The sequence below is a fragment of the Eriocheir sinensis genome, chromosome 21 (assembly GCF_024679095.1).
Source record: "Eriocheir sinensis breed Jianghai 21 chromosome 21, ASM2467909v1, whole genome shotgun sequence".
NCBI classification, from domain to species: domain Eukaryota; kingdom Metazoa; phylum Arthropoda; class Malacostraca; order Decapoda; family Varunidae; genus Eriocheir; species Eriocheir sinensis.
The window spans coordinates 16,867,587-16,878,677 of record NC_066529.1 but is presented as its reverse complement, the minus strand read 5'-3'; the positions used below and the strand labels follow the sequence as shown (position 1 = coordinate 16,878,677).

The 11,091-nt window shown below is 49.6% G+C and overlaps 1 protein-coding gene across 2 annotated transcripts in view; it reads right to left on the bottom strand.

Annotated features, from left to right (window-relative positions):
* LOC127001766 (U-scoloptoxin(01)-Cw1a-like) overlaps positions 1-4,312 on the bottom strand; it is a 7,372-nt gene extending 3,060 nt beyond the window's left edge. The window contains exons 1-4 of one of the 2 annotated variants that reach the window (XM_050866914.1): positions 4,192-4,312; positions 1,415-1,614; positions 1,020-1,052; positions 1-20 (exon numbers count right to left, since the gene is read on the bottom strand). The exon at positions 1-20 is cut by the window's left edge and continues 165 nt beyond it. In XM_050866914.1, coding sequence (XP_050722871.1) covers positions 1-20; positions 1,020-1,035 — 36 coding nt within the window. In that variant the 5' untranslated portion in view covers positions 1,036-1,052; positions 1,415-1,614; positions 4,192-4,312. The remainder of the gene's footprint in view (positions 21-1,019; positions 1,053-1,414; positions 1,615-4,191) is intronic. The other variant, XM_050866916.1, reaches the window with a different exon arrangement.
* Positions 4,313-11,091: the final 6,779 nt, after the last annotated feature.

Sequence of the window (11,091 nt, the reverse complement as noted above, 5' to 3'; positions counted from 1 at the left end):
CAGCGCCACCACCAAGGGCGCTGCAAAAAAGGACAGGCATTACCCCAGGGCCCAGTGGTTAGAATGTACTGTACTGCAACACGCTGGCTTCCGGACACCAGTAGATTCATTTCACCAGGTCAGGAACTATGTATACTCACGGACCAACGTAAAGCTCAGGTATAGATTTCATTAACTCCCGTTCTCCACCATATATTTGAAATTTTAAGAATTCAAACCCTATATGAATGAGTGTCTCAGTCCCCAGTCTTTGGTTCTCTCCCTATCCTTTGCCCTGGCCATCATGAAGGGCTGAGGAGAGGGAGGAAGGAAAAGAGGGAGGGAGAGACCGTGAGAGGGAGGTGAGGGTCGGGGGCATGGTCGGGGGCGGGCAGCTAGTGTTTATGGCTGTGTGAGGCGCGCGGTGACAGGCCTTGGGAGGGGAGGTGTGACAGCATCAGCGAGGGAGGGATACAACTGCTCTCCCGCCCTGCCCTGCTTTTGCCTCCCTCCCTCGCCGCCGCCTCATTAATGCATAGTGAGTCGTTGCCGCGTCCTTTTTCCGGCATTAATCTGGTCTTGACTCAATTTAGTGATGTTGCCATTGTCGTTATTGTCGTCCCGTTGAGGTGACGCCATCGCTGAACCGCCGGGCAGACCTTTCCGGCGTTAAGTGGGTCAGGATTGCACTCGACCTTTGCTTGATCTTCATTCCTGGCCTGCCGCTGAACGCTCTTATTTTTCCTTTCATTTCTATAACTATTTTTACGTTTATTCAGTTTTGTTTTATTACCTCTAATCGCATTTCTTTCGTCTACTCATGTTTTTTTGCTAATCTTTTTTTTTTTACTTATTTACATATTTATCTATTTGGTTGTTCGTTTCATTCATTTCTCTCTCTCTCTCTCTCTCTCTCTCTCTCTCTCTCTCTCTCTCTCATTTACGCCCCACCCCCCTTATCAGTCTCTCCTCTTCAATAAGTCATTCACTCCTCTGGACGTATACAAGAGCAGGAAGAAGGAGACCAGCACAACACCTACCTCCAAACAGCCTCATTCCGCACGCTATCTGCACTGGAAAGAGGAAAACACAAACACATCAGTAATTTAATAAACAAAACATAAAAGAACTCTCTGGGATCTAATACGGGTTAAGAATGAGTAAAAAAACATAGGTATAAAGATTAATATGATTTCGTTACCCACAGAGTTGAGACATGGACACCAGAATTACCTCCCATGAGTATATGAAGAAGAGTAAAAGAGAAAGTACGAGTAAGAGTATAAAATGAGAGTAAGCTCGTTCTGCGGGGACTAACCTACTCTGAAACCACTAAAGTCATGAATCTCAAGTAAAGTCAAACCAACAACCTTTCGAACATAACAGAGGTGAAACTCGCGTCATACAGTGATGGCAAGTGTATTTAAAGGTCTACCTCACGGGCTGGACTGGTTTAGGAGGGCTTAGGAATGCACAGGTGTTGCGTAAGGCGGGGCGCGGCCAGGTACCCCCAGGTGGCTTGAGCGGCGGCACGCGAGAGGCAGATGGATTACTCTCCGTGACCACAGGGTTGCCGGGATCAGTGAGTCAACGGTCGGTGTTCTTAGGCGCTTCCGATTCTCACGCCAATTATTTCTGCAGTCCAAAAAAAAAAAAAGAGGTAAAACGCGTTATGATGGCTGTTTCTTACAATTGTGATGCAGAAGCTTTGTCAGACTACCATTTGGGTCATAATACTACCCATGGAAAGGCCCACAACTCCTATGAAAGCCTTGTCATATGTATGTGCTCGGGCGACGAAATGTTTAATATGGACCAGAAGCTTTCCGGCCACCGAGTGTGTGACTGCATGTTCCTCACGCCAGTAACTCTCGCCTCACGATCCCCACCTCACTTCTCCCTCCCATTTCTCCGACGGACATAACTTCACCCTTCTCTTCTTCACTTCAACCCACCCATCCTTTTCTCCTCCCCACCTCACCTCTCCCTCGCTCCCTCACCCCACACTACTATTTCTCCCACGGACTCAGACCTCACCCCTCTCTTCTTCACCCCACTTACCTTTCTCTTCTCCTAACCTTACCTCTCCTTCCCACCCTCACCCCATACTACTTCTCCCACGGACACACACACCTCACCCCTCTCTTCACCCCCCTCCCACAGACACACACGTAACCCCTCTCTTCTTCACCCCACCCACCCTTCTCCCTGCCCCACCCAGCTCCCTCCCGATACCGGTCAGCCGCCATTCCAAAAGGCACGTCAGGTTTCCCATAAAGACTTGCTAACTCTCCTCCCATTGTATCCCTGCCTGACAACTTGTGATGTCCGCTTAACACCTTCAGAATACCATTGAGGAGACCAGATGAGAATTAGCCAGATTAACGACCGATTCTCTGACTGATACTCGCTGTCAAACACTTGCTAATGACTTTTTTTCCGTCGTCACATAAAGGCGAAGGAAGGAAGGAAGAGCACGTTTAGTTATGCAGGTTAATACCACACTAATATTTTCTTGCGTATAGATTCCCTCAACTTTAGACACGGGTGGAGGATAAGGAAGGTTAGGTTGATTAATTTAGACCAGGTAAACAACGTTGATAAGATGTTCCCTCAGACACCTCAGAGGGAAGGAAGGTAGGTTACGTGTAGTTATATTCTTCATGGTAATAGATTCTCTCAGCCTTAGACACTTGGGTAGAGGCTAAGGAAGGTTAGACTGATTAAGTTTGCCCAGTTTTTACAACGTCAAATTAGGAGTTCCCTCACGCGCTTCCTCAACTTTCCTTTCATCACCGCTTCTCCACAGCTTGACACCTGCCCTCACGCGACGACAGGTGGTCGGCAGAGGTGAGGGAGAGGGGTGCTGGGGGGAGGGTAGTGATATCGCGGGGTGAGAGGGGCGTGGGGAGGGCATGAAGCCATAAATAAGATCTTCCGTTTAGTCAGTGATGGAGACGCCGCAGCATGACGTCGACTGTCATCTGTTTATCAATATTCACGAGTCCCATCCATCCGTCCGCTCTGAGCCTCCTTTCATTCACTTCGCCGAGGAACTGGTTAGTTGATCCTCCTCTTCCTCCTCCTCCTCCTCCTCATGGCCCTCATTTGCTTCTTCTCCTTCTCCTTGTCCTCCCTCCCGGCTCCATATTCTCTATTTCGTTCTACTCGTCATAACCTTTTCTATCAACTTCCTTTTTGGTTCTGCATGAGTCGTTACGCGATTGCCCTTCTCCGTGTGCTTCTTCGTCCTTCCCTCCTGTCATTTATATTCTATCCTCCTCCTCATCCTGTATCGTTCTTGTTTGTTCCTCGCGATAGGTCCACGGGGAGGGAGTCGAGTATAGTTAATCTCCCTTCTCGCTATCCAAAAGCTCCTCCTACTCCACCTCCTCTTCTTCCTACAACTCACAACTCGCCCTCCTATGCCTTGCTCCTCTCCTCCACATCATCGTCATCATCGCCGTCACTCAGCGCCACGGCCCCCTTCCCCCCTTTGGCCGCTGTCACCTCACCTGTCCCGCCGTGCGTCGCCATAAGCAGCACTACCACCATCCCTTTGACCACCACCACCAGTATACCTTCACTTTCGATTACCTCCCAGACATCCTCCCTACCCCCCCCCCCCAGTAACCACCCACGCTTATTGGTTCCCACTGGCATGCCGCTGCGCTTTTGGCATGTGCCCCCGCTGCTCCTCCGCCTCCCCTCCCTGCCCTGCGGCGGGGTCACGGGCAGTACCGGTGTGTGGCTTAGCGCTTCCCGTGTCCCAGGGGCCCCGCGCGGGATTCTCACCTCGGGGCCAAGACGGTGCGAAGCTTTTTTATTGGTTTAAATATCCCGAGTTATTCCTGTTTATTCTTAGGATCATATATTTCGCGACTTCACTCTTACAGTTACGAAATTTTGTGATGAATAACTGTGCCTCTCTTTGTGTGTTTGTGTGTGTGTGTGTGTGTGTGTGTGTGTGTGTGTGTGTGTGTGTGTGTGTGTGTGTGTGTGTGTGTGTGTGTGTGTGTGTGTGTGTGTGTGTGTGTGTGTGTGTGTGTGTGTGTGTGTGTGTGTGTGTGTGTGTGTACTGCAATAACTATCTGCCCTGAATACTTTTAATCTTTCCTTCAAAACAGAAAATTTGACTCAAGTTATTCCATCACACTTTTTTTTTTAACCCAATCAAGAGACACTCCCTCCCACCGCCCCATAAATGCTCACCTGGAGGGGGAAGGCTGATGGCAGGCCGCGGCAGGCCAGACCGAAATAAGAATCGCGACAATCTCCGTCCTCGTCTTGTTTTATACTCGGAGCGCCGTGACGTCACGTTCCTCGGCCAATCCCTCACTCGGAAGGGAACGACTCCGCGTGTGATTGGTTAACTGTTCAGTGTTCAGGGATTTAGTAAATGTACATAATTAATTGCCTATTCAAATAGGATGATGTTCTCCCCGTGCCTCGTGCCTGCTTTCATCGTACCATCTCATCAAAAAATCTACTTATACGCGCTTTCTTTACATTAATATTTCACAGATACAACAAGAATGGGATCATGAAGACTCGTGGAGCGATAATTAACTGCCGTGCTCTCAACTCTGGGCTTTCTCCTTGTTCTTGTTGGGCGACAGTTTTCCTCCGTCAGCCGTGTCGCCGCCCGCTGCGTGCCGCGTGCCGCGCCTTCCCTCGCCCGCAGATGGTGGCCGTGAGCAGGCGGTCGGATGATGCCGGAGGTTAACCACGCTGCTCCTGTGTCACTCTGTCAGCTCATCCTCGCCCGTCCTCGCCCCCTCTCGCGGTTGGCGTTCCGTAAGTGCGTAATTGGTATTGTAGGCGTCACGCTAATCCTCCCCAACGGCGATAATCCCGTTCATTAAGTGGCGTTCACGGCTACGCACCAGGTCGATCACGCTCATTCACAACTCTGAGCAGTGATTGTACGGTGAGTCATGAGGCTGCGTTCCCTTACACGACCCTTGGGACTACTTAAGTATCATTCATAAAACTTTTAACTTTTCCATACTGATAATTTGCCTCCTTTTTTATTACGGGGATTGTGTAACTGTTGGTGTTTAGCCCGTCAAGCAGGAGTGTTTTTGCTTGCCTCCTCTGCTGGACAACCGCCGAGCTAGTCTTAAAACGAGAGAGAGAGAGAGAGAGAGAGAGAGAGAGAGAGAGAGAGAGAGAGAGAGAGAGCAGCACATAAAACACGCTCCACCGCACGCGCGCCCTCTATGCATGGCAGGGAGGAAACTGACAACAAACTAGTCGGATAACGAGCCAAGTAGCAGGAGTCAATGGGGCGGCGGACAGGCCAGACACCACTCAGCCAGCCCGGCCCTGCCCTGCCCAGCCCACAGTTTACCCTCCGTCCCTCCAGTCCACCAGCCGGCCATCTAACTCCTTGGGACGACAGACAGCCTGGACACGCTCAGCCTAGCCATGCATAGCCCAGTTTTTATTAAACCCTCCGTCCTTTCAGACAGTAACAGGAGGAAATGGATTGAGAAACATGTAGAAAAAGTAAAACCAGCTCACTAGCAAGCCAATGAACTCCTTGAGGCAACATACAGCATAGGCACAGCTACACCCAGACTAACATACAGGGCGATAAACAGGTAAAAGAAGTGTCCCAACCAGTGTAGCTCATCCCTGCCCAGCCCTGCCCCGCCGCACAGCCACCTGCCCGCAGCTCACGTTGCTTGTAGTAGTTCACGTATCAGTGGTTCCCGTCGCGGCCGCCACCAGCATCCCGTCGCCGCAGGGAAAACCGACCTAACAGTGTCAAGTGCTCGGCTTTCAAGGTCGCTCGCTGGCAGGTTTGACTCGTCCGTGAAGGCTGGGCAGGTTGTTTTCACGACCACCACCCTACCCGACTACCTACCTACCTGCCCTGCCCGACTACATACCGACCTACCTACCTACCTACCCATCTTCAGTTTCACAATATCTGCTGCAGCCGTATGTATGTATTTATGTATGTATGTATGTATGTATTTTGAGTTTTCATTATTTCTTTAATTTTGCAGCGCAATTAGCAAAGTAAGACAGTAATAATTATGTAATTATATTTTTACAAGAGAGAGAGAGAGAGAGAGAGAGAGAGAGAGAGAGAGAGAGAGAGAGAGAGAGAGAGAGAGAGAGAGAGAGAGAGAGAGAGAGAGAGAGAGAGAGAGAGTGTCAAGGTCATTTAATCCCAATGTTCCAACACGACAATATCAATTAAGAAATTAACAAGCAAGTTAGCACACAAAATAGTGAACTAATTAACCAATCAAGTGAAGAGGTCCAAAAAAGGATAATTAACTGAAAGAAAAAATCAGCCCAAGGCATCATCACGTAACTTGCCTTTTTAATCCCAACTTCTGGGTTTCTGATTCCTCTTCTTGAATTGTTACGCCGATGAATTCTTTAATTAAAGGCTCATATTCTCGAACATTTTGAAGCTTACACACTCACACACACATTTAATAAAGCTTTTGTGGAGGTTGTGTTAACGCATTTCCACGAGGGGTAGTTTTACGAGCCTATAGAGATAGTTAGACAGCTCTTCTGCACCAGCAATGTGAAGAAAATAACATGAAAACCCGACTCGTTTTCCGCTGAGGCCCTTGGAAATTTTTGTTGTGGGAGCCGAAGGCGTGTGAGGATTCAGGCCTCTCTGTCACCGTGTTGGAGTCGCCGAGCAGCAACAAGGGAGGCGGCGGGACAGGCGCGCGTGGCCGAGTCCGGAGGAGAATAAATTAAAACTTTTATATTTTTTAGCAGCAAGCCACGAGTACCGATAATTGATTATCTAAAGTAGGTGACGAGAATATAGGTTACTCAGTCTGGATATGATGAGGACCGTGAAAAGGAGGCCACAGAAGAGGACGAGGGGGAGGAGGAGGAGGAGGAGGAGGAGGAAGAAGAATAGGCATGCAGAGTAGGAGAATAGTGGTGACGTTAATATCCTATACGGTTAGTCATGATGAGGAAGACGAGGATGTGGAGACAGTAAAGTGATGGGAAAGGTGGAGGAGTGTTGCCCTTCTGAGTGTGTGTGTGTGTGTGTGTGTGTTTAGCATCCCGCGGAGAGGTCCCGCGGGGCACGCTTTGTTAGAGGGGCGAGAACTCTCCAGGGACACCTTGTTGCTCCGTGATGTAGTGGTGCTGGCGAGGCGGGAGTGGTGAAGGGCATGGGCGGGGAGGGGAGGGTGGTGAAGGGGAGTGGTGAAGGGGGTGAGCAAGTGAAGAGGGGAGCAAGGTGAGGGGGAGAGCAGGTGGAGAGTGATGAAGGGGAGAGAGTGATGAATGGGGGAGAGTGATGAATGGGAGAGAGTGATGAAAGGGGAGAGTGATGAAGGTGGAGAATGACGAAATGGGGAGAGTGATGAAGTGGGGAGTGATAAAGGGGGAGAATGGTGAAGGGGAGAGTGATGAGGTGGGGAGAGTAATAAAGGGGGAGAGTGATGAAGGGGGAGAGAGTGATGAAGTGGGAGTGACGAATGGGGAGAGTGATGAATGAAGCGGAAGAGTGATGAAGTGGAGAGAGTGATGAAATGGGGAGAGTGATGAAGGGGGAGAATGATGAAGTGGGGAGAGTGATGAAGAGGGAGAGTGATGAACGGGTGAGAGTGATGAACGGGTGAGAGTGATGAAAGGGGAGAGTGATGAAGGGGGAGAATGACGAAATGGGGAGAGTCATGAAGTGGGGAGTGATAACGGGGGATAATGATGAAGGGGGGAGTGATGAGGGGGGAAGAGTAATGAAGGGGGAGAGTGATGAATGAAGCGGAAGAGTGATGAAGTGGGGAGAGTGATGAAGTGAGGAGAGTGATGAACGGGTGAGAGTGATGAACGGGTGAGAGTGATGAACGGGTGAGTGATGAACGGGTGAGTGATGAACGGGTGAGAGTGATGAACGGGTGAGAGTGATGAACGGGTGAGAGTGATGAACGGGTGAGAGTGATGAACGGGTGAGTGATGAACGGGTGAGAGTGATGAACGGGTGAGAGTGATGAACGGGTGAGAGTGATGAACGGGTGAGTGATGAACGGGTGAGAGTGATGAACGGGTGAGAGTGATGAACGGGTGAGTGATGAACGGGTGAGAGTGATGAACGGGTGAGAATGATGAAAGGGGAGAGTGATGAAGTGTGGAGAATGATGAAGGGGGAAAGTGATGAAGGGGGAGAGTGATGAAATGGGGAGAGTGATGAAATGGGGAAAATGATGAAGGGGGAAAGTGATGAAGTGGGGAGTGATGAAAAGGGGAAAGTGATGAATAAGATGAATGGGTTACCTCACCTACATGCAGTTAGTATGATTAGCTTGATATGGTGATGATGATGATGGTGTATTAATGGAGTTAGTAGTGATGATATGGGGAGTGTGATGAAGCTATATGGTGTTGGTGATGAGATGTGTGATATGGTGATGAATACGGGGATTGTGGAGGAGGGGATGGGGAGGTACAGTGTGGTGGTGGTGGTGGTGGTGAAAGGGGAGGTGGGTTGTGAGGAATTGATGATGCAAGGGTAGATATGGTGATAAGTCTGTGGTGATAGTGGTGTTAGTGGTGTAGCGGTAGTGATGTGGTGGTGGTGAAAGGGTGATGAGAGGGTAGATATGATAATGGGTTTGAGGGTGGTGGTGGTGGTGGTGGTAGTGGTGGTAAGTTTTGGTAGTGATGCGAAGAATGGTGATGATGTTACTGGTGATGGTGATGGAAATGATGGTGTGTTGAGGAGCGGAAATAGAGGTGGTGATGTCGTGTGTGTGTGTGTGTGTGTGTGTGTGTGTGTGTGTGTGTGTGTGTGTGTGTGTGTGTGTGTGTGTGTGTGTGTGTGTGTGTGTGTGTAGGATCAGTGGTCTCGAGGCGGTAATGGTGGTGATGAACTGAGGGGATGATGGGAGGGCTTCCGAGTGGTGGTGATGACGGTGGTGATGATGGTGGTAACGGTGTTAATGACGATGGCTGATTGTTGTTGTTGTTGCTCTGGTTGGTGTTGTTGTTGTTACTGATACTGATAATAATAATGATGATAACGCCGAGGGAAATGGTGATGATAGTGATGATAGTGATGAAGAGTGGCTCGTTATGATGAGGAAGAGTAAATGGACAGTATAAGATGATGGGGCAGATGGTGGTGGGGGGAGCGGGGGGGAGGGGGGTGAACGGTCGCTGTGGTGGTGTCGGTGGTGGCGGTGATGGAGTGGGAAGTGGTTTTGGAGGTGAGTCTGGCGGTGGTGGTGATGGTGGAGGCGGCGGAGGAAGTGGCTGTAGAGGTGGTGATGATGGTGCTGGTGGTGATGAGGAGTTGGTGTGTAGTAAGTCATGGAATTGTTATTGTTGGTGGTGATAGAGAGACAGAGAGAAAGGGTGATGATGATGGTGGTGATGAGGGCGGTGTAAAATATTGACAGTTATGAGAGTATGGTGTTGGTGTTGGTGGTGGTGAGTGGTGATGATTTTAGTGGTAAGGGGCAGCTAACTAACAGTCGTAGAAGTGGTAGGCGGTGGTGATGATAACTATGGTGGGGGTGTTGGTGGTGGTGGTGTGTGGTGTTGGTTAAGGTAGTGATGGAGGTGACAGAAAGTAACATTGACGGTAGTGGTGGTGGAGGCGGTGGTGGTGTAGATAGGCGGTAGGAAGTAATGGCAGTGGTGTAGATCGGTATAGTAATGGTGGTGGAGGCAGTGGTGATGTAGGACAGGTATAGTAGTGGTGATGGTGGCGATAGTTGTGGTGATGATGGTAGTGAAAGTGGTGATGGGAACAGTAGTTATGATAGTCTTGGGAATCGTGGTGGTGGTGGTGGTAGTCGTGGTGGTTATTGATGGTGGTGGTGATGACCGTCGTGGTGGTAGTGGTTGTTTTTGGTGGTGGTGACAGTCGTGGTTGTTATTGGTCGTGGTGGTGGTGGTGACAGGTTATTTCTCCCCTCACCTGCCGGGGCTGACACACAGGTAAGGGCCGAGGTAGCGTGTGAGGCAGAGGCGTCATCCAATTACTGTATCATTTCTTTCCTGACGAAGAAGAAGAAGCAGAGGGAATTAAGGAGATAGATAGATGAATAGAGATAGACATATTGAGAGATTAATAGATAGAGAGATAGATAGATAGATAGATAGATAGATAGATAGATAGATAGATAGCCAGAGAGAGAGAGAGAGAGAGAGAGAGAGAGAGAGAGAGAGAGATGGCTGGGGAGGAAAAAATGGTAAGAGAAGTTGTGAAGAAGGCCAAGGAAGGAAGGCGAGAGGGAGGAAGAGGAGGAGGAGAAGGAGGAGGAGGAGGAGGAGGAGGAGGTGAAGGAGGAGGAGGAGGAGGAGGAGGGTTAATGGGAGAGGAAGGGATGAAGGAAGGAGGAGGAGAGAGAGAGAGAGAGAGAGAGAGAGAGAGAGAGAGAGAGAGAGAGAGAGAGAGAGAGAGAGAGAGAGAGAGAGAGAGAGAGAGAGAGAGAGAGAAGGGAGGAAGAGAGGAAGGAGAGAGGGGGAGGGAGGGAAGGAAGAATGAAGGAAGGGAGGGCTGGAGTGAGGGAGAGAGGAAGGAAGGGAGGGAGAGGAAGGGAGGGAGGTTGGTAGGGAGAGAGGAAGAGAGGAAGGGAGGGAGAGAGGATTGAGGAAGGGAGGGAGAGGGGGAGGTAGGGAGGAAGAGGGGATTGAGGAAGGGAGGGAGAGGGGAAGGGAGGAAGGGAGGGAGAGAGGAAGGGAGGGAGGGACGTGGAGGTCTTTCTTGCGGTCTGTTCAGTCAGGTATATTCTCTACGATTTTTCTTCTTTTTCTTCTTGTCCTTTTTTTCTTCTGTTTTACCTTCTTCTACATTCTTCCTTCCCACAAATCCCTCAACACACAAAGCAAAACACGTAAGTAGCAACACACACACACACACACACACACACACACACACACACACACACACACACACACACACAGCATCATACGTGCACGCATCCTTCTTGAAACACACACACACACACACACACACACACACACACACACACACACACATACCGAATATACGCATTCGAGCACACTTATGTACATACATACACAGGCAAACATACACATACATAAATACATAGTAACATACACACGCACACATACATACATACATACACATACATACACACATGCATA